The sequence below is a fragment of the Pseudophryne corroboree genome, chromosome 4 (genome assembly GCF_028390025.1).
Source record: "Pseudophryne corroboree isolate aPseCor3 chromosome 4, aPseCor3.hap2, whole genome shotgun sequence".
In the NCBI taxonomy this organism is placed as follows: domain Eukaryota; kingdom Metazoa; phylum Chordata; class Amphibia; order Anura; family Myobatrachidae; genus Pseudophryne; species Pseudophryne corroboree.
The window spans coordinates 875,327,084-875,354,328 of record NC_086447.1 but is presented as its reverse complement, the minus strand read 5'-3'; the positions used below and the strand labels follow the sequence as shown (position 1 = coordinate 875,354,328).

The 27,245-nt window shown below is 41.3% G+C and overlaps 1 protein-coding gene across 4 annotated transcripts in view; it reads right to left on the bottom strand.

Annotated features, from left to right (window-relative positions):
* The window catches only part of KIF6 (kinesin family member 6), an 873,149-nt gene that overhangs the window by 748,520 nt on the left and 97,384 nt on the right, over positions 1-27,245 (bottom strand). For all 4 annotated transcript variants that reach the window (XM_063918838.1, XM_063918839.1, XM_063918840.1 and 1 more), the window contains exons 4-5: positions 627-774; positions 317-426 (exon numbers count right to left, since the gene is read on the bottom strand). In XM_063918838.1, the coding sequence (XP_063774908.1) occupies positions 317-426; positions 627-774 (258 nt within the window). The remainder of the gene's footprint in view (positions 1-316; positions 427-626; positions 775-27,245) is intronic.

Below are 27,245 nucleotides of genomic sequence, written 5' to 3'. Positions count from 1 at the left end.
ATGCACTACATATTCTATATGTCTATGTGTGCCTACATTTCTTTATATTATCATCAAAAATGCCTGTGTAGATGTGCAAATATGGGTATTAGAGGAATGATGTGTCCATAAAATCTAATGTAAGGATCTGAGTATTGCTGATGTGTCAGCCAGAAAAACTGAGATGCTATGCTTTACCATTTGAGCTTATTGTCCTGTGTGTAATACTGTGGGATGTAACTTTAGCTTTTCGGAATGGGGAAGTAGGAAACAATTGCTTTAATGCTTGATGTATGAGCAATGACATGTTTAGGTATACTACCGTTATAGAACTTACGGGAGATCTTCCAGCTTGGAGGCTTCATGTCTCGGATCGAGCAGATCGTAGCCACACTCATTGTATATTTCTAGGTAGGAGATGTGGATGGTGTAGACTTTACTGCTGTCCTGGAAGAAGGCAGGAAGGAGTCAGTATAAGTTAAGTATACAAATGATGCATCCGTATTGCATATTGTCTAATTCCCACAAATATAATGCAGGGGCGCACAGTGACCCCTACGTCTCACCTGCAGACCCTTAACTACAGCTCCCTGAATGTACAGCTCACCACTGGCAGATGCCGTTTATATAAGATCAAGATAAAATACCTTCTGAAACTGCTCAAATATGAAGGACAGTATCCTGGGGATGATCCCTCGGTCACTGTAACGCTCGGCTCCTCCGGTAATGGTAAACGTTTTGCCACTGCCCGTCTGTCCATAGGCAAATATGGTCCCATTGTAGCCGGTAAGTACACTGTAAAGACACAGATCTCCGTCAGTTACACTGTGTGACTGTCCGATAAGACAGAACGTGACAATCACAAGCAGATCACTTTGGACACGTTAACATTGCACACTGATTAAAGTGAAGGCAGCAGTCTTCAGGCTGAACCAACATTCAGCGATCAATTCACCATGAGGAACAAAGTGCCACATGCCTCAAAAGGCCGCAATGCAGGATACCAGGATGTGCAGCTGTGTGCGGAGATGACCTGGACACAACAGCAAGGTGCAGGGCTCCTCTGCGCTCACAGGTAGTAATCTGTAAGCTGTGAGCGCAGACAAAATGAGCACAGTACAGATGTGTCCTCATATAGTACGCCTATCCTCATGTCGCACCACCAACTCTGCGACTTCACCGTGCCAAGCGTCCCGACACTAATGCGACAAAAATACAATGCGCAGGTGCCCAGAATACTGGTGCTGGCATTACATGTAGCGCCTGTATGCAACTCATCTGAAAAAGGCAAATGCAGTTCTGGAATAAGTAACATTTGCCATGTGCATTTATCCACCTGTTATAGGAGTCAGACTCACCTCCATAGGCCCAAAAGTCACTAAGACCCATTCCAGCGGCATCCATGGCTAAATGAATCGACCCCAACTCTGGGCAAAGTGCTACTAGAAATCTGCTCCTCTAAAGCAGTGTCACCTGTATTTCATTTCGATAACTGCACCTGCGTAACTACTCGCACCGGTACATTCAGGACTGTACAAGGAACGCATTCACTTCATCCATCAGTCAGTACAAAGTTCTCCTCATCCACAAATGCCACCGTCTGTGCAAAGAGACTAGTGGGCAGTGCCCAGAGCTTAATAAGAAGGCTGACTGTGCTTTGGGCACGACGCACATGCAGTTCATGGGAAGTGCTTAGGGCACGACGCACATGCAGATCATGGGAAGTGCTTAGGGCACGACGCACATGCAGATCATGGGAAGTGCTTAGGGCACGGCCCACATGCAGATCATGGGAAGTGCTTAGGGCACGGCCCACATGCAGATCATGGGAAGTGCTTAGGGCACGGCCCACATGCAGATCATGAGAAGTGCTTAGGGCACAACGCACATACAGTTCATGGGAAGTGCTTAGGGCACGGCGCACACTCAGATCATGGGAAGTGCTTAGGGCACGACGCACATGCAGATCATGGGAAGTGCTTAGGGCACGACGCACATGCAGATCATGGGAAGTGCTTAGGGCACGGCCCACATGCAGATCATGGGAAGTGCTTAGGGCACGGCCCACATGCAGATCATGAGAAGTGCTTAGGGCACAACGCACATACAGTTCATGGGAAGTGCTTAGGGCACGACGCACATGCAGATCATGGGAAGTGTGTCCATGCAGATCATGGGAAGTGCGTCCATGCAGATCATGGGAAGTGCTTAGGGCACGACGCACATGCAGATCATGGGAAGTGCTTAGGGCACGACGCACATGCAGATCATGGGAAGTGCTTAGGGCACGACGCACATGCAGATCATGGGAAGTGTAGCACTGGAGGCGACTAAAACGCTTTCACTCGGACTGAAATTACCAACGTGCTCAACATGAAAATGATTTGATAAAAAGTTTAAACTATTCTACCCCAGCTGCTGCAATATGAAGACAATATGATGACACGTATCAGTCGTCAGCTTATCTGACAAATGGGGCAAAATGCAGTATCTCTCAAAGAAAACACTTTGGTGATATCTTTTTAAGGTAACTGCTAAGGAACGTACACACTATGGGCCTGATACTGTGTCAGATGCAGCTGTGATGTCGAACGCAGAGGAGCGATGTTTCTACTCTGCGCATGTGTCCTGGGCCGCACCGCGCATGTGTTCTGGGTTGCACAGCGCATGTGCCCCAAGCTGCACCACACATGTTTTCTTGGTCGTACAGCACAAGTGTTCTGGGTCGCACCGCGCATGTGCCCCAGGCTGCACCGCGCATGTGTCCTGGGTACTGCAGCGCATGTGTCTTGGGCAGCACAGCACATGTTCCCCCGGGCCGCCCCGTGCATGTGTTCTGGGTTGCACAGCGCATGTGTCCCGGGCGCACCGCGCATGTGCCCCAAGCTGCACCGCGCATGTGCCCTGAGCTGCACCGCGCATGTTTTCTGGGTACTACAGCGCATGTGTCTTGGGCAGCACAGCACATGTTCCCCCGGGCCGCACCGCACATGTGTCCTGGTGTTGCTCAGACACAAATTTAGACCCAGGTTATCAGACATGTAAGTGGGTAAAAAGACGCACGGAGATGTTGAACTTATGGCAGTGAAGCAAGGGTGGTGCTGAACGCGGTTGTGTACACAGTTGCTCATACAGGGTGCCATGCCTCTCAGGGCGTCTCAGTCCTTGCACATTCAGACGTACACCAGGGAAGGGCTATGTAGTGGCATTAGTATAAAGTTACAGACGTGACTGCAGCAAAAGACACAAGAAAGGTGCATCGTATTAAATTAACTGAATGTGAAAAAACACTTCACAAGACTACACTGATTAATTTGATGTACACCACTTGAATAGCTGTGCGTGTCTGAGTCTGATTGTATATGATGTGCTACAATGTTTCGGCCGCAGCGGTTCCTCACGCCAAGCTCTGCTGCATCTGAGACTTATTTAATACTAATTCCTGTTTTATCATAGCCCGCGTCTCTGGCACAGGGATCAGTAGGATTTGCCGATGGATGGGATGCCGGCAGTTAGACTACCGACAGCGGCGTCCTGTCCATCACAATCCCGACAGCCCCCCAGTAAGCTCCCTAACCCTCCTCTGCCCCCTAAATCTCCCTTGTGGGTGCCTAGGCCTAATTCTCCCCACTTCGTGCCTAACCCTACCCCCCTTCTTCTGTCTAAACCTAACCCCCCACCTTCCCCCCACGCTGTCCGGACCTTCGGGATGTCAGCTGTCGGTAATGTAATGCCGGCATCCCGTGCGGCGTCGGTATCTCGACGCCGGCATTGCCTCCTACTTTGGGATTCCGGCATCGGTATATCGCCCACCGGGATCCCGTTTGTCGGGATGCTAACTGCTTCTCCTGGTACAGATTGAGCTGTGTTTCACTGCGTCTGCGGTGCGGATAAAACGCAGTGCCACACCTCTCGACGCAGCTCAATCATGCGGCATGGCATATTGAGGCTAGGCCTATATGGACACATCTGTATTACTGAACAGACCAGGAAATCAGTATCTATCAAGACATCTCCAGAAGGGTACGGGACTCCAGGTCGAGACCAATCAGGTCATCACACCTTAGGTCGACATCAGTTGGTCGACACACCTTAGTTTGAAGCGGACAATAGGTCGACATGAACATGGTCAACATGGAAAAAGGTCGACATGAGATTTTTATGTTTTTCTGGTGTCGTTTCTTCTTCGTAATGTGACCGGGAACCCCAATTAGTGCACCGTGTTCGCTCGCCATGATTCGGGCAAGGTGCCTCAAATCGCTGCCGCTGCGCTCGGCACAGGCTACCGTTCCCAATCGTAGTCCACGTGGATTGTAAAGTATGAAAAAGTCCAAAAATGTAAAAACATATGTGAAAAACTCATTACCTTGTTCATGTAGACATATTGCCCGCGTCGACATATTACTGGTGTCGACCTAGAGTGTGTCGACCAAATGGTGTCAACCTAATTGGTGTCGACCTGGAGTCCGGATACGCTCCAGAACACCTCAAACATTCATTCTAGCACAGCTGCAGGCTTGGACTGAGACCACAAGCTTTGTATCTGCCCCAGCAATAACAATGAGTACACATGGGGGAACACATTACTGTACATGATATATTAGAATGACGTACAGGCCCTCCAAGTGTCTGTGAAGCTCCACATCTTAAAGCCCATCCTCGATGCACCTTTACATGGAAATTTCTGCTCTCGCCCCAGACAATTCCCAAACGCTGCACAGAAAGCGGCGCTCAGACTCCGGGATATGATGTATACTTTTACAGCAATATTTTTGTTGAAGTTTAAATATAACTGGTAATAAATCCTGTAAAACACACATTGCAGCTGTATAAATGATAGGAGGGCAGCTGCACTGGAGATAGGTCACCGAGTACAACGCAGCTGGAATACAGCGGAATCCGACACAAAACCAACGTAATGAGGGAATCAGTATATAAATATATACTGTACAATGTATTTATGGTTTCCGCTGGCTCTTCCAGCTCTCTCCCCTTGAACACAACTATGTAACTAACTCACTATAAATCCCTTTATTTGTACAATTATCTGAATGATACATGTGTGCTTTACTTATTGAAATGGTTTCTGGTCACAGAACGTTTACATACGCATATACCATGTGCTGCAAGGGTTGAAAAAGACAATTATTTACATGGAAAAAAAAGATCTATTTGTATGTAATCCACAAATAATGGTTAGCTTTATATATGCACTGTGAGTTAGCGTTCTGATAGGGCACCCCTCCCAACTCTAAATCTGTCTGCACATTTTGTGTCATCCTTCTACAGTACCATCCTTCTATACTGTCATCCTTCTACAGTACCATCCTTCTATACAGTCATCCATCTAGTGACATCCTTCTACAGTACCATCCTTCTATACTGTCATCCATCTAGTGACATCCTTCTACAGTACCATCCTTCTATACTGTCATCAATCTGGTGTCATCCTTCTACAGCACCATCCTTCTATACTGTCATCAATCTAGTGTCATCCTTCTACAGTACCATCCTTCTATACTGTCATCCATCTAGTGACATCCTTCTACAGTACCATTCTTCTATACTGTCATCCATCTAGTGACATCCTTCTACAGTACCATCCTTCTATACAGTCAAACATCTAGTGTCATCCTTCTACAGCAGCATCCTTCTATACTGTCATCCATCTAGTGTCATCCTTCTACAGTACCATCCTTCTATACTGTCATCCATCTAGTGACATCCTTCTACAGTACCATCCTTCTATACTGTCATCCATCTAGTGACATCCTTCTACAGTACAATTCTTCTATACTGTCATCCATCTAGTGACATCCTTCTACAGTACCATCCTTCTATACAGTCATCCATCTAGTGACATCCTTCTACAGTACCATCCTTCTATACTGTCATCCATCTAGTGTCATCCTTCTACAGTACCATCCTTCTATACTGTCATCCATCTAGTGTCATCCTTCTACAGTACCATCCTTCTAAACTGTCATCCATCTAGTGTCATCCTTCTACAGTACTATCCTTCTATACTGTCAAACATCTAGTGTCATCCTTCTACAGCAGCATCCTTCTATACTGTCATACATCTAGTGTCATCCTTCTACAGTACCATTCTTTTATACTGTCACCAATCTAGTGTAATCTTTCTGCAGCACCATCCTTCTATACTGTCATCCATCTAGTGTCATCCTTCTACAGCACCATCCTTCTATACGGTCATCCATCTAGTGTCATCCTTCTACAGTACCATCCTTCTATACTGTCATCCATCTAGTGTCATCCTTCTACAGCAGCATCCTTCTATACTGTCATCAATCTAGTGTCATCCTTCTACAGTACCATCCCATAATACTGTCATCAATCTAGTGTCATCGTTCTACAGTACCATCCCTCTATACTGTCATCAATCTAGTGTCATCCTTCTGCAGCACCATCCTTCTATACTGTGATCCATCTAGTGTCATCCTTCTACAGCACCATCCTTCTATACAGTCATCCATCTAGTGTCATCCTTCTACAGCACCATCCTTCTATACTGTCATCCATCTAGTGTCATCCTTCTACAGCACCATCCTTCTATACTGTCATACATCTAGTTTCATCCTTCTACAGTACCATCCTTCTATACTGTCATCCATCTAGTGTCATCCTTCTACAGCACCATCCCTCTATACTGTCATCCATCTAGTGTCATCCTTCTACAGCACCATCCTTCTATACTGTCATCCATCTAGTATCATCCTTCTACAGCACCATCCTTCTATACTGTCATCAATCTAGTGTCATCCTTCTACAGTACCATCCTTCTTTACTGTCATCCATCTAGTGTCATCCTTCTACAGTACCATCCCTCTATACTGTCATCCATCTAGTGACATCCTTCTACAGTGCCATCCTTCTATACTGTCATCCATCTAGTGTCATCCTTCTACAGTACCATCCTTCTATACTGCCATCCATCTAGTGGCATCCTTCTACAGTATCATCCTTCTATACTGTAATCCATCTAGTGTCATCCTTCTACAGTACCATCCTTCTATACTGTCATCCATCTAGTGTCATCCTTCTACAGCACCATCCTTCTATACGGTCATCCATCTAGTGTCATCCTTCTACAGTACCATCCTTCTATACTGTCATACATCTAGTGTCATCCTTCTACAGTACCATCCTTCTATACTGTCATCCATCTAGTGTCATCCTTCTACAGCACCATCCCTCTATACTGTCATCTAGTGTCATCCTTCTACAGTACCATCCTTCTTTACTGTCATCCATCTAGTGTTGTCCTTCTATAATATCATCCATCTAGTGTCATCCTTTTACAGTACCATCCTTCTGTAATGTCATCCATCTAGTGTCATCCTTCTGCAGTACCATCCTTCTATACAAACATCAATCTTGCATCATCCTTCTACAGTACCATCCTTCTATACTGTCATTCATCTAGTGTCATTCTTCTATAGTACCATCCTTCTATGCTGTCATCCATCTAGTGTCACCTTTCTACAGTACCATCCTTCTATACTGTCATTCATCTAGTGTCATTCTTTTACAGCATTATCCTTCTATACTGTCATCCATCTAGTGTCATCCTTCTACAGTACCATCCTTCTATACTGTCATACATCTAGTGTCATCCTTCTACAGTACCATCCTTCTATACTGTCATCAATCTAGTGTCATCCTTCTACAGCAGCATCCCTCTATACTGTCATCCATCTAGTGTCATCCTTCTACAGTACCATCCTTCTATACTGTCATCCATCTACAGTACCATCCTTCTATACTGTCATCCATCTAGTGACATCCTTCTACAGTACCATCCTTCTATACTGTCGTCCATCTAGTGTCATCCTTCTACAGTACCATCCTTCTATACTGTCATCCATCTAGTGTCATCCTTCTACAGTACCATCCTTCTATACTGTCATACATCTAGTGTCATCCTTCTACAGTACCATCCTTCTATACTGTCATCCATCTAGTGTCATTCTTCTACAGTACCATCCTTCTACACTGTCATACATCTAGTGTCATTCTTCTATAGTATCATCTTTCTATACTGTCATCCATCTAGTAACATCCTTCTACACTCCATCTAGTGTCATCCTTCTACAGTACCATCTTTCTATACTGTCATCCTTCTACAGTACCATCCTTCTATACTGTCATCCATCTAGTGTCATTCTTCAACAGTACTATACTTCTATACTGTCATCTCTCTATAGTACCATCCTTCTATACTTTCATCTATCTAGTGCAGGTGTGGGCAATAGACGGCCATCCAGCTGCTGTGGCACTTCACATCCCAGCATGCACGGTAACATTTTTGCTTTCCTGACCTGCTGAAACAGAGGCAGGAGATACTGAGAGGTCTCATACATATAGTGTTATCCTTCTACATCGCCATCCTTCTATACGGTTATTCATCTAGTGCCATCCTTCTATAGTACCATCCTTCTAGTGTCAGCCTTCTAGAGTACCATCCTTCTATAGCATTATCTTTTTACAGTGCCATCCTTCTATAGCGTCATCCATCTATAGTGTCATCCTTCTACAGTGCCATCCCACAGTGTCATCCTTTTACAGTACCATTCATCTACAGTGTCAACCATCTACAGCACCATCCTTTTATTGTGTCATCCATCTACAGTATTTTCATTCTACAGTGACATCCATCTACAGTACCATCACTGTACAGTGTCATCCATCTACAGCGCCATCCTTCTACAGGAAAATAACCTACAGTACTGTCCTTATAAGGTGTCATCCATCTACAGTACCATCCTTCTACAGTGCCACCCATCTACAGTACTTTAAGTCTACAGTGTCATCCATGTACAGTGCCATCCTTCTACAGGGAAATCAACCTACAGTACTGTCCTTGTAAGGTGTCATCCATCTACAGTACCAAACTTTATGTCATCCTCTTAAATTACTATACTTCTACTTTTGTCATTAATCTAAAGTACCATCCTTATACAGTTTCATTATTTTGCAGTGTCAACATATACAGTACCAAACTTCAACAGTATCATCATTATGCTGTATCATACAACTACAGTACCATCCTTCTGCATATATTTATCTATCTACACTACCATCCTTCTACATACAGTATAATTTATCTACAGTACCATCATTGTACATACAGTGCCATCCTTCTATAGTATCATCATTCTGCTGTATCATACTTCTACATACAGTGTCATCCAACTATAGTACCATCTTACAATGCTGTATATATACAGTACCATCTTTCTACAGCATCGTTATGCAGTATCATCCTTCTACATACAGTGTCATCTATCTACAGTGCCATCCTTCTACACACAGTGTCATCTATCTTCAGTGCCATCCTTCTACATACAGTGTCATCCATCTACAGTGCCATCCTTCTACACACAGTGTCATCTATCTACAGAACCATCCTTCTTCATACAGTGTCATCTGTCTACAGCACCATCCTTCTACATACAGTGTCATCTAACTACAGCGTCATCCGTCTACATACAGTGCCATCTATCTACAGCACCATCCTTCTACATACAGTGTCATCTAACTACAGCGACATCCTTCTACATACAGTGTCATCTATCTACAGGGCCATCCTTCTACATACAGTGTCATCTATCTACAGCGCCATCCTTCTACATACAGTGTCATCTATCTACAGTACCGTCCTTCTACATACAGTGTCATCTATCTACAGTGCCATCCTTCTACATACAGTGTCATCTACCTACAGTGCCATCCTTCTACATACAGTGTCATCTATCTACAGTACCATCCTTCTACATACAGTTATCTACAGTGCCATCCTTCTAACTACAGTGTCATCTACAGTATCTACAGCACCATCCTTCTACATACAGTGTCATCTATCTACAGTGCCATCCTTCTACATACAGTATTCTGTATCTACAGTACCATCCTTCTACATACAGTGCCATCTATCTACAGCGCCATCATTCTACATACAGTGTCATCTATCTACAGTGCCATCCTTCTACATACAGTGTCAACAATCAATAGTGCCATCCTTCTACATACAGTGTCATCTATCTACAGCACCATCCTTCTACATACAGTGTCATCTATCTTCAGTACCATCCTTCTACACACAGTGTCATCTATCTACAGTACCATCCTTCTACACACCGTGTCATCTATCTACAGTACCATCCTTCTACACACCGTGTCATCTATCTACAGTGCCATCCTTCTACATACAGTGTCATCTATCTACAGCGCCATCCTTCTACATAGAGTATCATCTATCTACAGCACCATCCTTCTACATACAGTGTTATCTACAGTATCTACAGTGTCATCCTTCTACATACAGTGTTATCTACAGCGCCATCCATCTACATAAAGTGTCATCTATCTACAGTACCGTCCATCTACATACAGTGTCCTCTATCTACAGTGCCATACTTCTATATACAGTGTCATCTATCTACAGTACCATCGTTCTACATACAGTGTTCTCTATCTACAGTACCATCCTTTTGCATACGGTGTCATCTATCTAAAGTACCATTCTTCTACATACAGTGTCATCTATCTACAGTGCCATCCTTCTACATACAGTGTCATCTCTCTACAGTGCCATCCTTCTACACACAGTGTCATCTATCTACAGAACCATCCTTCTACATACAGTGTCATCTATCTACAGCACCATCCTTCTACATACAGTGTCATCTATCTACAGTACCATCCTTCTACATACAGTGTCATCTATCTACAGTGCCATCCTTCTACATACAGTGTCATCTCTCTACAGTGCCATCCTTCTACATACAGTGTCATCTCTCTACAGTGCCATCCTTCTACATACAGTGTCACCTATCTACAGTGCCATCCTTCTACATACAGTGTCATCTATCTACAGTGCCATCCTTCTACATACAGTGTCATCTATCTACAGTGCCATCATTCTACATACAGTGTCATCTATCTTCAGTACTATCCTTCTACACAGTGTCATCTATCTACAGTGGCATCCTTCTACATACAGTGTCATCTATCTACAGTGCCATGCTTCTACATACAGTGTCATCTATCTACAGTGCCATCCTTCTACATACAGTGTCATCTAACTACAGCGTCATCCTTCTACATACAGTGTCATCTATCTACAGTGCCATCCTTCTACATACAGTGTCATCTATCTACAGTGCCATCCTTCTACATACAGTGTCATCTATCTACAGTGCCATCCTTCTACATACAGTGTCATCTACCTACAGTGCCATCCTTCTACATACAGTGTCATCTATCTACAGTACCATCCTTCTACATACAGTTATCTACAGTGCCATCCTTTTAACTACAGTGTCATCTACAGTATCTACAGCACCATCCTTCTACATACAGTGTCATCTATCTTCAGTACCATCCTTCTACATACAGTGTCATCTATCTACAGTGCCATCCTTCTACATACAATGTCATCTATCTACAGTGCCATCCTTCTACATACAGTGTCATCTATCTACAACACCATCCTTCTACATACAGTGTCATCTATCTACAGTGCCATCCTTCTACATACAGTGTCATCTACAGTATCTACAGTGCCATCCTTCTACCTACAGTGTCATCCTTCTACATACAGTGTCATCTATCTACAGCGCCATCCTTCTACATAAAGTGTCATCTATCTACAGTACCGTTCTTCTACATACAGTGCCATCTATCTACAGTACCATCCTTCTACATACAGTGTCATCTATCTACAGTGCCATCCTTCTACATACAGTGTCATCTATCTACAGTGCTATCCTTCTACATAGTGTCATCTATCTACAACACCATCCTTCTACATACAGTGTCATCTATCTACAGTGCCATCCTTCTACATACAGTGTCATCTACAGTATCTACAGTGCCATCCTTCTACCTACAGTGCCATCCTTCTATATACTGTTGCCTTATAGGTAATTGTCCGCACTCAATATAATATTAGGGCAATGGATGTTGTCTGAATCAAAATATAATTCATTATAAATAGGCGATGTAACCATAGTGAACATGCATAGGAAGTATCGATCTAGTTAGATGGTATATATGTGTATGCTTTTGTGTGTATAGGCATAGTAGGGAATAATGTAATGCAATGTCTGCATACAGATATATGTCTGTAGCAAATGAATAATTTGATTCTGATAGATAAAATCAGCAAGCCACTTGGTTTAGGTCACTTCAAAGGCACACAGGTAATGGCATGCGCAAGGAAGTGCCTAAGACTACAATCAGGAATCTGCATATCCTGAGCAATGTATGTTATTCGGCCTTCTGCTTTGAGACAATGACTCCTAGGATCAATTGAATTAACGAAGTCTCAAATGTTGATGAACACTAGCAGTATTTACACTCCAAAATAACCAAAGGAAAACCTTGATAGACAAACAAATATCAGACGCTATGACTCCAGAATTCACCCCCTGCTCGTCACTGTTGAACAAATTATCTGATATGTTTTACAACACCTTTGAATATGTAAATTGGGATTGTTAAAGTTGGGATATAAGACAGGGTTTGGAGCAGTCTTTAGTTAGTGCAGAGGGAAAGAGACAAGGAAAGGATCCTAAGACATCAGAAGAAGGTAGCTATGCATTTAACCCTCAATAATTCTTGCAAGTGTACAGTATGTGTGTTAATTGTTTAAGTTTGTAATATTGTTTGTGTTTGTTTAATATGTACTGCAGTTAATAATAATTATAGGATTTATTATCATTGTGTTTTTCATATCTTGTATTTTGTATACCTAGAATAAAGTGTTATTGAAATAGAGCTATTATTCCATGGTTCAAACTCATTTTTTGGAATCTCTAAATCATACAAATCTGAATATATTATATAAGATTCCACACTTCAATAATTGGCACCCCAGATGGGACCATGGAATAATTTGGTATCTATTTTAAACTAACATAATATCTATTAGGAAGCAGCACCAATGGCTATAAGCCTGCTGGCAAAGTACAAGATCACAGTGGAATAGGTTACAAATGAGAATAAAGAATTTAAAGGCCTAGAATAGAAAATGTGCACAGTGGAAATTAGTATTTCCAAATAAATGTATAAATGTACCAGGTATTAGAGTTTAACCTTAAGACACCGGTCAATCTTAAGGAGAGGATACCTTCAGTACTAAAAACAAAGAATATATAAATTTAGCATTGTAATGTTAAATATGCAAAAAGTTGCAGCAGCATTAGGAAAAATGCGCAGAACTGCGGATTTAGAAGCCAAACAGAAATGTAAAGAAGGATCAGGTTCACGTCTTCGTAAGGCGTGCCTGACCATTAATGCAAAAATGCATTCATTATTTAAGTCCCTTAAACAGAAAAATAAACAGAAAAAGTTTGGGGCAGAAGCAAAAAGCCTGGCAGATTGTAAGCAAACTGTCATGACCTCTCAGGAGGAGATAAAAGAAAGTACAAGGGAGAACATTGTAGATGTAGGTGAGACTCAGGACAGCATTGTCCATGTGCAGCACACAGAGTCTGCTATGGTCACACAGACCACCAGCAGAACAGCCTCTGTGGTAAAGGAAGAAAGTAGCAATGTGCCGGATGTGTCTATCATCAGACAGCACATTAATGTAAAGGAGGTAGCAGCAATAGGAGATGTCCCCTATACTGTTTCTACTAAAGGGGAAGATTATTGTAACTCAGATTATGAGTATTCTGCTGAATACACTCTCAGAGTTCCCAATGTAAATGAAGAATTTGTTATGCCCTTAGGCAAAGGTGAATTGTCAGCAGATTTAAACACTGATAGCAGCAGTACAGTGCACACAGGGGTGGAGAAGTTCCCCATGGTGAAAACTCCCATGGCAACCAGAGTTGCAAACCTTGAAATGTATTTACCTGGAAACATGTTTAAAGGGGAAATCCATGAAATTAATTCAGGAATGCATGTTTACAAACAAGGTTCCCAAACTTTTGTAACCCCCACACAACACTCAGAGACATCTAGTGATGGTGCAAATGTTTGCATGCTCTCAGAGAGACCACATGCAGAGTGTCATTCTGCAAACCACACACCAATTAACAATGACAAAAAGGATCACCAGGATGAAAATGTTTTTATGCCCTGGTGCCATAACCATTTTATTACAGGTGTGGAAAGACAGAAAGCCCTGGGACCTGCAATACATATTTGGCAAAGTCTAACAAGTTTCTCTCCCCACAAAAGTAGGTTTTTTCAGAAGCTCCAAGATTCTTCCAGACTAAGGAGCCATGCCAAGCAGCAAACGCTATGGTTGAAGACAGTCTGGGCCCAGGCTACGTCACAAGGGAGTATGGTCACAAGTGAATACGGTAGTATCATTCCTTTACTTGTTAGATCCAATGTAGCCATTGTTTGCTTTGATGTTCAAACAGCCACAGTTTCCAAATTAAACCAGCATCATATCTGCAGCGACAATTGTGCTGTCATTGACACACAATGTGACAGGAAAGATTGGCACAGGCCAGAAACAATTGTTTGTTTGTTTGTTCTTCAATCTTTAAAGACACATTTGTAAATTCTGTACCTGATAACATGCAGCAGATAGGACAGAATGCATAGCACGGTATGTTAAATCACTGTATAAATATCTGTGATATTCATTGTATGTCTTTTTGTTTGATTCATAGTAATCCTGGCAACCTGTATACAGAATGGTGCAAGACTCCAAAAAAGACTCCAATTTACAAGGGAAAAGGTCTTCATTAACCCTTTCATCGCTGCTATCCAGCAAAATCTACATAGCATCCCTAAAGACTGATATATGGACAAATCCTCAAGGAGTTTTCCAGTTTCACAAGAAAGGGGAAGGTTTTCATTAACCCTTTCATCACAAGTAATCATTACTTGTCTTTCAAACTACATGTACACCCCCACAACAGTGTACAGCACATCTCATCACTGTGATTATACAGAACTGTCTCATCCCTTCATATACCTTAATCAAATATATATGTAAACATTTGTCTGATATATATATATATATATATATATATATATTATATCATTGTATTATATACCTTGTAAATATTTTATGTTTTTTTTATATTACACAGTAGATACTACCTATGCTTCCTTCGTAAAAGCTTCAAAAGTAGTTAAATATCTAATACTGGATGGAATTAGATTTAGTCAAAGCCATTCCTAAATGATATTTAATATCTGTTTGAAGCAAAATTATATTCATTTATTGTATTGATAGGATGTTACTATATACACATCAAAAGCATTTTAAATAATTATTAGTCAAAATATAGGTAGGATAGAAAACGCCTTTATATGGGTTAAACTGGTATAAGTTTATGTAAGATTGAGATGTATAAATAGGTACAAGGTAGAATAAGGAGATTTAAGACTGCATGGTCATTTATTCAGTGAGGAAATACAGTAAACAGAGTAGGTGTACTACTCGCAGCCATTTGTGGTACTATTGCCCGAAGACAATTAAGACCTACTATTAACAAGGAAAGAAAGAAAGAAAGAAAGAAAGAAAGAAAGAAAGAAAGAAAGAAAGAAAGAAAGAAAGAAAGAAAGAAAGAAAGAAAGACTGGTTCACATATGCCTGTTCTATTCAAAATCACAACCTGTTTTGTGCAAAGCAATATGGACACTGGTCACAACTGCGGCATTGGATAAACGCAAAGGAAACAGAACTGCTAAAGACTGTATAAAGACTATTACTATTACCGAGGGTCATCACAAGTACTGAGTTGCAAACTCAAGATCACAGTACGCAAAATACACAGCACTCAACGTACAAAGCCCTCTGCCTCAAACAGCGAAATGGCAAGCAAAGGAGCAGCTGCTATGAAGAATTCTACTTCAACTGCCTCCATAATGCAAACGCAAGGCGTCTCCAATTGCAAGCAAACCACGCAGATGACATTACTCTCCCAGTAAATTGCTACAGCCAAGAACAGCAAAAATGTCCAAACGTACTGATCCAGATACCGAAAAAAAAAGGTCTACAATTGGGCTATGGTATTCCAAATGTCTGTAGAAATTAGTTTTCCTCATGAATACTGAATAAAAACCTCAGTCTTGTCTGCTTTAGTTAAAAAGTAGAATAAGGTTAGGTAAGCTAAGAATTTTTTTGAGATTTTTAAAATCATAATGGTTATTATTATTACACTTATGGTATATATTATGGTTACAACAAAAGTTATGTTTTGAAGAAATTTTGAAATGTATTTGGAAGCAATTACGCTAGTTTAATGTGTGGCCAATCAAAATAATTTCTCATGGCCACAAGGGGGCGACTGTTGACATATAGGTAATTGTCCGCACTCAATATAATATTAGGGCAATGGATGTTGTCTGAATCAAAATATAATTCATTATAAATAGGCGATGTAACCATAGTGAACATGCATAGGAAGTATCGATCTAGTTAGATGGTATATATGTGTATGCTTTTGTGTGTATAGGCATAGTAGGGAATAATGTAATGCAATGTCTGCATACAGATATATGTCTGTAGCAAATGAATAATTTGATTCTGATAGATAAAATCAGCAAGCCACTTGGTTTAGGTCACTTCAAAGGCACACAGGTAATGGCATGCGCAAGGAAGTGCCTAAGACTACAATCAGGAATCTGCATATCCTGAGCAATGTATGTTATTCGGCCTTCTGCTTTGAGACAATGACTCCTAGGATCAATTGAATTAACGAAGTCTCAAATGTTGATGAACACTAGCAGTATTTACACTCCAAAATAACCAAAGGAAAACCTTGATAGACAAACAAATATCAGACGCTATGACTCCAGAATTCACCCCCTGCTCGTCACTGTTGAACAAATTATCTGATATGTTTTACAACACCTTTGAATATGTAAATTGGGATTGTTAAAGTTGAGATATAAGACAGGGTTTGGAGCAGTCTTTAGTTAGTGCAGAGGGAAAGAGACAAGGAAAGGATCCTAAGACATCAGAAGAAGGTAGCTATGCATTTAACCCTCAATAATTCTTGCAAGTGTACAGTATGTGTGTTAATTGTTTAAGTTTGTAATATTGTTTGTGTTTGTTTAATATGTACTGCAGTTAATAATAATTATAGGATTTATTATCATTGTGTTTTTCATATCTTGTATTTTGTATACCTAGAATAAAGTGTTATTGAAATAGAGCTATTATTCCATGGTTCAAACTCATTTTTTGGAATCTCTAAATCATACAAATCTGAATATATTATATAAGATTCCACACTTCAATAATACAGTGTCATCTATCTACAGTACCATCCTTCTACATACAGTGTCATCTATCTACAGTACCATCCTACTACATACAGTGTCATCTATCTACAACGCCGTCCTTCTACATACAGTGTCATCTATCTACAGTGCAATACTTCTACATACAGTGTTCTCTATCTACAGTACCATCCTTTTACATACAGTATCATCTATCTGAAGTACCATTCTTCTACATACAGTGTCATCTATCTACAGTACCATCCTTCTACATACATTGTCATCTATCTACAACGCCATCCTTCTACATACAGTGTCATCTATCTACAGTGCCATCCTTCTACATACAGTGTCATCTATCTACAGTGGCCTCCTTCTACGTACAGTGTCATCTACCTACAGTGCCATCCTTCTACATACAGTGTCATCTATCTACAGTGCCATCCTTCTACATAGTGTCATCTATCTACAACACCATCCTTCTACATAGTGTCTATCTACAGTGCCATCCTTCTACATACAATGTCATCTACAGTATCTACAGTGCCATCCTTCTACATAAAGTGTCATCTATCTACAGTGCCATCCTTCTATATACAGTGTCATCTATCTACAGTACCATCCTTCTACATACAGTGTCATCTATCTACAGTACCATCCTACTACATACAGTGTCATCTATCTACAACGCCGTCCTTCTACATACAGTGTCATCTATCTACAGTGCCATACTTCTACATACAGTGTTCTCTATCTACAGTACCATCCTTTTACATACAGTATCATCTATCTAAAGTACCATCCTTCTACATACAGTGTCATCTATCTACAACGCCATCCTTCTACATACAGTGTCATCTATCTACAGTACCATCCTTCTACATACAGTGTCATCTATCTACAACGCCATCCTTCTACGTACAGTGTCATCTACCTACAGTGCCATCCTTCTACATACAGTGTCATCTATCTGCAGCACCATCCTTCTACATACAGTGTCATCTATCTTCAGTACCATCCTTCTACATACAGTGTCATCTATCTACAGTACCATCCTTCTACATACAGTGTCATCTAACTACAGCGTCATCCTACTACATACAGTGTCATCTATCTACAACGCCATCCTTCTACATACAGTGTCATCTATCTACAGTGCCATCCTTCTACATACAGTGTCATCTATCTACAGTGCCATCCTTCTACATACAGTGTCATCTACAGTATCTACAGTGCCATCTTTCTACCTAGAGTGCCATCCTTCTATATACAGTGTCATCTATCTACAGTACCATCCTTCTACATACAGTGTCATCTATCTACAGTACCATCCTACTACATACAGTGTCATCTATCTACAACGCCGTCCTTCTACATACAGTGTCATCTATCTACAGTGCAATACTTCTACATACAGTGTTCTCTATTGTCAAAGTCAGAAAAATATCCCTATACACGCTGCCATATTTGCACCTCACGCTGGTCCGCGCTGCGCATGCGTGCGCTTTCCCGTGATAGCGCATACCCGCTGATGCGTGCACCCGCTCGCATCGGTATGCGTATTTACGGTAAGGAGTATGTAGTCGTAGCGTGCGACCCAATCGTTACATATTTCCACAATTAATGTAGTTTGTAGATCATGGTCCCTTTGATAGATTCTGAAAGTTTGGTTAATATAGAATGTCCCTGAATGGAGGAATCCCTCTTTGTATTGTGCGAAGGGTCTAACAGGAAACATACAGCAGTGTTTGGTACCCATCGGAAGAGTATTTAATTAGCAATATTCCGGTGTTGGTTTGGAGCGTATTAATCGCTCGTGCGAATAGTTATGGACATAAGAAGTTTATGTCCATTACTATTATTTACTCTTACTCAGGTATGCGGCGGGAAACCTAGTTTCCCACCCACCTGAGCTGTTTGAAATCGTCACAGCCCACCTGTATGAATCACCCTATGACCTTTTGTTATAGTGCGAAGCCGAATTCCTTCGTCCAATGGACAATGGGATTGTAGGGACTATGAGATTGCATTGTGTGTGGGGCATAAATAGGCAGGCCGACCATATCCAACTTCACTCTCATCAACGGTTTTCTTGCTGATAATCGGGAGCTGGATATCGAGGCGCATGCGATCATACCCTTTGTGCGTAAGTTTCTCTCCGTAATCATTGTCTTACTGTGAGCCAATTTCTCTCATCTCTCTCCATTTCTCTCTCTCTCTCTCTCCCTTCTCTTTTCTCTCGTATCTCCCATTGACTAGTATTGTATTGTATTAGATCAGCATAGTATTGTATTGTATTTCTTGTATAGTCATTTGGTTAGGAAGTCTCTGTTATATTGTAGTGTATCATTTGTACTGTGATTCTTTTTGCAAGTATAATAGTTATAATACAGATAATAGGCTTTGGACCCTAAACCAGTATCTGTGTATTTCCTATAGTTTTAAGTGTTCACTTGAGCGTCGGTGACGCTCAAGCAGCTTTGTAGTTAGTCAGGTTACACAAGGTTGCACTTACACCCTGTATTCACATTAAGGTATTCTGTGTATTTCATTGATAAAAGGTTTAGACATAAAGGTATAGCGTTGTGAGCGTCTGCGCCGCTGGTGATCTCCTCGTGGTCTCGAGCGTCCGCTACGCCATAGCGAATCATTACTCTAGTCATCACCAATAACGTGCTGTCCTGTGATCACTGGGCCGTGAGCGAACGTGACGCTTGAGCGTCTCGCCTTCGGCTGAGCGATCGTTACGCAACTAGCGTACCCTTACGGTACTTCTTAAGTAAACAGCGTACAGTGTTCTTAGACTTCATTAAGGGTTGTTTATACGACAAAGGAATTTAGCATTGTCACTATCTACAGTACCATCCTTTTAAATACAGTATCATCTATCTAAAGTACCATTCTTCTACATACAGTGTCATCTATCTACAGTACCATCCTTCTACATACAGTGTCATCTATCTACAACGCCATCCTTCTACATAGTGTCATCTATCTACAGTGCCATCCTTCTACATACAGTGTCATCTATCTACAGTGGCATCCTTCTACGTACAGTGTCATCTACCTACAGTGCCATCCTTCTACATACAGTGTCATCTATCTACAGTGCCATCTTCTACATAGTGTCATCTATCTACAACACCATCCTTCTACATAGTGTCATCTATCTACAGTGCCATCCTTCTACATACAGTGTCATCTACAGTATCTACAGTGCCATCCTTCTACCTACAGTGTCATCCTTCTACATACAGTGTCATCTATCTACAGCGCCATCCTTCTACATACAGTGTCATCTATCTACAGCACCATCCTTCTACATAAAGTGTCATCTATCTACAGTGCAATCCTTCTATATACAGTGTCATCTATCTACAGTACCATCCTTCTACATACAGTGTCATCTATCTACAGTACCATCCTACTACATACAGTGTCATCTATCTACAACGCCGTCCTTCTACATACAGTGTCATCTATCTACAGTGCCATACTTCTACATACAGTGTTCTATATCTACAGTACCATCCTTTTACATACAGTATCATCTATCTAAAGTACCATTCTTCTACATACAGTGTCATCTATCTACAGTACCATCCTTCTACATACAGTGTCATCTATCTACAACGCCATCCTTCTACATACAGTGTCATCTATCTACAGTACCATCCTTCTACATACAGTGTCATCTATCTACAACGCCATCCTTCTACGTACAGTGTCATCTACCTACAGTGCCATCCTTCTACATACAGTGTCATCTATCTGCAGCACCATCCTTCTACATACAGTGTCATCTATCTTCAGTACCATCCTTCTACATACAGTGTCATCTATCTACAGTACCATCCTTCTACATACAGTGTCATCTATCTACAGCACCATCCTTCTACATAGTGTCATCTAACTACAGCGTCGTCCTTCTAACATACAGTGTCATCTATCTACAGTGCCATCCTTCTACATACAGTGTCATCTATCTACAGTGCCATCTTTTTACATACAGTGTCATCTATCTACAACGCCATCCTTCTACATACAGTGTCATCTATATACAGTGCCATCCTTCTACATACAGTGTCATCTAACTACAGTGCCATCCTTCTACATACAGTGTCATCTATCTACAGTGCCATCCTTCTAGATACAGTGTCATCTATCTACAGCACCATCCTTCTACATAGTGTCATCTAACTACAGCGTCGTCCTTCTACATACAGTGTCATCTATCTACAGTGCCATCCTTCTACATACAGTGCCATCCTTCTACATACAGTACAGTGTCATCTATCTACAACGCCATCCTTCTACATACAGTGTCATCTAACTACAGCGTCGTCCTTCTACATACAGTGTCATCTATCTACAGTGCCATCCATCTACATACAGTGTCATCTATCTACAGTGCCATCCTACTACATACAGTGTCATCTATCTACAACGCCGTCCTTCTACATACAGTGTCATCTATCTACAGTGCCATACTTCTACATACAGTGTTCTCTATCTACAGTACCATCCTTTTACATACAGTATCATCTATCTAAAGTACCATTCTTCTACATACAGTGTCATCTATCTACAGTACCATCCTTCTACATACAGTGTCATCTATCTACAACGCCATCCTTCTACATACAGTGTCATCTATCTACAGTGCCATCCTTCTACATACAGTGTCATCTATCTACAGTACCATCCTTCTACATACAGTGTCATCTATCTACAGCACCATCCTTCTACATAGTGTCATCTATCTACAGTACCATCCTTCTACATACAGTGTTATCTACAGTATCTACAGTGCCATCCTTCTACCTACAGTGTCATCCTTCTACATACAGTGTCTTCTATCTACAGCGCCATCCTTCTACATACAGTGTCATCTATCTACAGCACCATCCTTCTACATAGTGTCATCTAACTACAGCGTCGTCCTTCTGCATACAGTGTCATCTATCTACAGTGCTATCCTTCTACATACAGTGTCATCTATCTACAGTGCAATCCTTCTACATACAGTGTCATCTATCTACAGTACCATCCTTCTACATACAGTGTCATTATATCTACAACGCCATCCTTCTACATACAGTGTCATCTACCTACAGTGCCATCCTTCTACATACAATGTCATCTACCTACAGTGCCATCCTTCTACATACAGTGTCATCTACCTACAGAGCCATCCTTCTACATACAGTGTCATCTATCTTCAGTACTATCCTTCTACACAGTGTCATCTATCTACAGTGGCATCCTTCTACACACCGTGTCATCTATCTACAGTGCCATCCTTCTACATACAGTGTCATCTATCTACAGTGCCATGCTTCTACATACAGTGTCATCTATCTACAGTACCATCCTACTACATACAGTGTCATCTATCTACAACGCCGTCCTTCTACATACAGTGTCATCTATCTACAGTGCCATACTTCTACATACAGTGTTCTCTATCTACAGTACCATCCTTTTACATACAGTATCATCTATCTAAAGTACCATTCTTCTACATACAGTGTCATCTATCTACAGTACCATCCTTCTACATACAGTGTCATCTATCTACAACGCCATCCTTCTACATACAGTGTCATCTATCTACAGTACCATCCTTCTACATACAGTGTCATCTATCTACAACGCCATCCTTCTACGTACAGTGTCATCTACCTACAGTGCCATCCTTCTACACACAGTGTCATCTATCTGCAGCACCATCCTTCTACATACAGTGTCATCTATCTTCAGTACCATCCTTCTACATACAGTGTCATCTATCTACAGTACCATCCTTCTACATACAGTGTCATCTATCTACAGCACCATCCTTCTACATAGTGTCATCTAACTACAGCGTCGTCCTTCTAACATACAGTGTCATCTATCTACAGTGCCATCCTTCTACATACAGTGTCATCTATCTACAGTGCCATCTTTCTACATACAGTGTCATCTATCTACAACGCCATCCTTCTACATACAGTGTCATCTATCTACAGTGCCATCCTTCTACATACAGTGTCATCTAACTACAGTGCCATCCTTCTACATACAGTGTCATCTATCTACAGTGCCATCCTTCTAGATACAGTGTCATCTATCTACAGCACCATCCTTCTACATAGTGTCATCTAACTACAGCGTCGTCCTTCTACATACAGTGTCATCTATCTACAGTGCCATCCTTCTACATACAGTGTCATCTATCTACAGTGCCATCCTTCTACATACAGTACAGTGTCATCTATCTACAACGCCATCCTTCTACATACAGTGTCATCTATCTACAGTACCATCCTTCTACATACAGTGTCATCTATCTACAGTACCATCCTTCTACATATAGTGTCATCTATCTACAGCACCATCCTTCTACATAGTGTCATCTATCTACAGTACCATCCTTCTACATACAGTGTTATCTACAGTATCTACAGTGCCATCCTTCTACCTACAGTGTCATCCTTCTACATACAGTGTCTTCTATCTACAGTGCCATCCTTCTACATACAGTGTCATCTATCTACAGCACCATCCTTCTACATAGTGTCATCTAACTACAGCGTCGTCCTTCTGCATACAGTGTCATCTATCTACAGTGCCATCCTTCTACATACAGTGTCATCTATCTACAGTGCAATCCTTCTACATACAGTGTCATCTATCTACAGTACCATCCTTCTACAAACAGTGTCATCTAACTACAGCGTCATCCTACTACATACAGTGTCATCTATCTACAACGCCATCCTTCTACATACAGTGTCATCTATCTACAGTGCCATCCTTCTACATACAGTGTCATCTACAGTATCTACAGTGCCATCCTTCTACCTACAGTGCCATCCTTCTATATAGTGTCATCTATCTACAGTACCATCCTTCTACATACAGTGTCATCTATCTACAACGCCGTCCTTCTACATACAGTGTCATCTATCTACAGTGCAATACTTCTACATAGTGTTCTCTATCTACAGTACCATCCTTTTACATACAGTATCATCTATCTAAAGTACCATTCTTCTACATACAGTGTCATCTATCTACAGTGCCATCCTTCTACATACAGTGTCATCTATCTACAACGCCATCCTTCTACATACAGTGTCATCTATCTACAGTGCCATCCTTCTACATACAGTGTCATCTACCTACAGTGCCATCCTTCTACATACAGTGTCATCTATCTACAGTGCCATCCTTCTACATAGTGTCATCTATCTACAACACCATCCTTCTACATAGTGTCATCTATCTACAGTGCCATCCTTCTACATACAGTGTCATCTACAGTATCTACAGTGCCATCCTTCTACCTACAGTGTCATCCTTCTACATACAGTGTCATCTATCTACAGCGCCATCCTTCTACATACAGTGTCATCTATCTACAGCACCATCCTTCTACATAAAGTGTCATCTATCTACAGTGCCATCCTTCTATATACAGTGTCATCTATCTACAGTACCATCCTTCTACATACAGTGTCATCTATCTACAGCACCATCCTTCTACATACAGTGTCATCTATCTTCAGTACCATCCTTCTACATACAGTGTCATCTATCTACAGTACCATCCTTCTACATACAGTGTCATCTATCTACAGCACCATCCTTCTACATAGTGTCATCTAACTACAGTGCCATCCTTCTACATACAGTGTCATCTATCTACAGTGCCATCCTTCTAGATACAGTGTCATCTATCTACAGCACCATCCTTCTACATGGTGTCATCTAACTACAGCGTCGTCCTTCTACATACAGTGTCATCTATCTACAGTGCCATCCTTCTACATACAGTGTCATCTATCTACAGTGCCATCCTTCTACATACAGTACAGTGTCATCTATCTACAACGCCATCCTTCTACATACAGTGTCATCTATCTACAGTGCTATCCTTCTACATAGTGTCATCTATCTACAGTACCATCCTTCTACATACAGTGTCATCTATCTACAGCACCATCCTTCTACATAGTGTCATCTATCTACAGTACCATCCTTCTACATACAGTGTCATCTATCTACAGCACCATCCTTCTACATAGTGTCATCTAACTACAGCGTTGTCCTTCTGCATACAGTGTCATCTATCTACAGTGCCATCCTTCTACATACAGTGTCATCTATCTACAGTGCAATCCTTCTACATACAGTGTCATCTATCTACAGTACCATCCTTCTACATACAGTGTCATTATATCTACAACGCCATCCTTCTACATACAGTGTCATCTACCTACAGTGCCATCCTTCTACATACAGTGTCATCTACCTACAGAGCCATCCTTCTACATACAGTGTCATCTATCTTCAGTACTATCCTTCTACACAGTGTCATCTATCTACAGTGGCATCCTTCTACATACAGTGTCATCTATCTACAGTGCCATGCTTCTACATACAGTGTCATCTATCTGCAGCGCCATCCTTCTACATACAGTGTCATCTATCTACAGTGCCATCCTTCTACATACAGTGTCATCTAACTACAGTGCCATCCTTCTACATACAGTGTCATCTATCTACAGTGCCATCCTTCTAGATACAGTGTCATCTATCTACAGCACCATCCTTCTACATAGTGTCATCTAACTACAGCGTCGTCCTTCTACATACAGTGTCATCTATCTACAGTGCCATCCTTCTACATACAGTGTCATCTATCTACAGTACCATCCTTCTACATACAGTGTCATCTATCTACAGCACCATCCTTCTACATAGTGTCATCTAACTACAGCGTCGTCCTTCTAACATACAGTGTCATCTATCTACAGTGCCATCCTTCTACATACAGTACAGTGTCATCTATCTACAACGCCATCCTTCTACATACAGTGTCATCTATCTACAGTGCCATCCTTCTACATACAGTGTCATCTATCTACAGTACCATCCTTCTACATACAGTGTCATCTATCTACAGCACCATCCTTCTACATAGTGTCATCTATCTACAGTACCATCCTTCTACATACAGTGTTATCTACAGTATCTACAGTGCCATCCTTCTACCTACAGTGTCATCCTTCTACATACAGTGTCTTCTATCTACAGCGCCATCCTTCTACATACAGTGTCATCTATCTACAGCACCATCCTTCTACATAGTGTCATCTAACTACAGCGTCGTCCTTCTGCATACAGTGTCATCTATCTACAGTGCCATCCTTCTACATACAGTGTCATCTATCTACAGTGCAATCCTTCTACATACAGTGTCATCTATCTACAGTACCATCCTTCTACATACAGTGTCATTATATCTACAACGCCATCCTTCTACATACAGTGTCATCTACCTACAGTGCCATCCTTCTACATACAGTGTCATCTACCTACAGTGCCATCCTTCTACATACAGTGTCATCTATCTACAGTGCCATCCTTCTACATACAGTGTCATCTACCTACAGAGCCATCCTTCTACATACAGTTTCATCTATCTTCAGTACTATCCTTCTACACAGTGTCATCTATCTACAGTGGCATCCTTCTACACACCGTGTCATCTATCTACAGTGCCATCCTTCTACATACAGTGTCATCTATCTACAGTGCCATGCTTCTACATACAGTGTCATCTATCTGCAGCGCCATCCTTCTACATACAGTGTCATCTATCTACAGTACCATCCTACTACATACAGTGTCATCTATCTACAACGCCGTCCTTCTACATACAGTGTCATCTATCTACAGTGCCATACTTCTACATACAGTGTTCTCTATCTACAGTACCATCCTTTTACATACAGTATCATCTATCTAAAGTACCATTCTTCTACATACAGTGTCATCTATCTACAGTACCATCCTTCTACATACAGTGTCATCTATCTACAACGCCATCCTTCTACATACAGTGTCATCTATCTACAGTACCATCCTTCTACATACAGTGTCATCTATCTACAACGCCATCCTTCTACGTACAGTGTCATCTACCTACAGTGCCATCCTTCTACATACAGTGTCATCTATCTGCAGCACCATCCTTCTACATACAATGT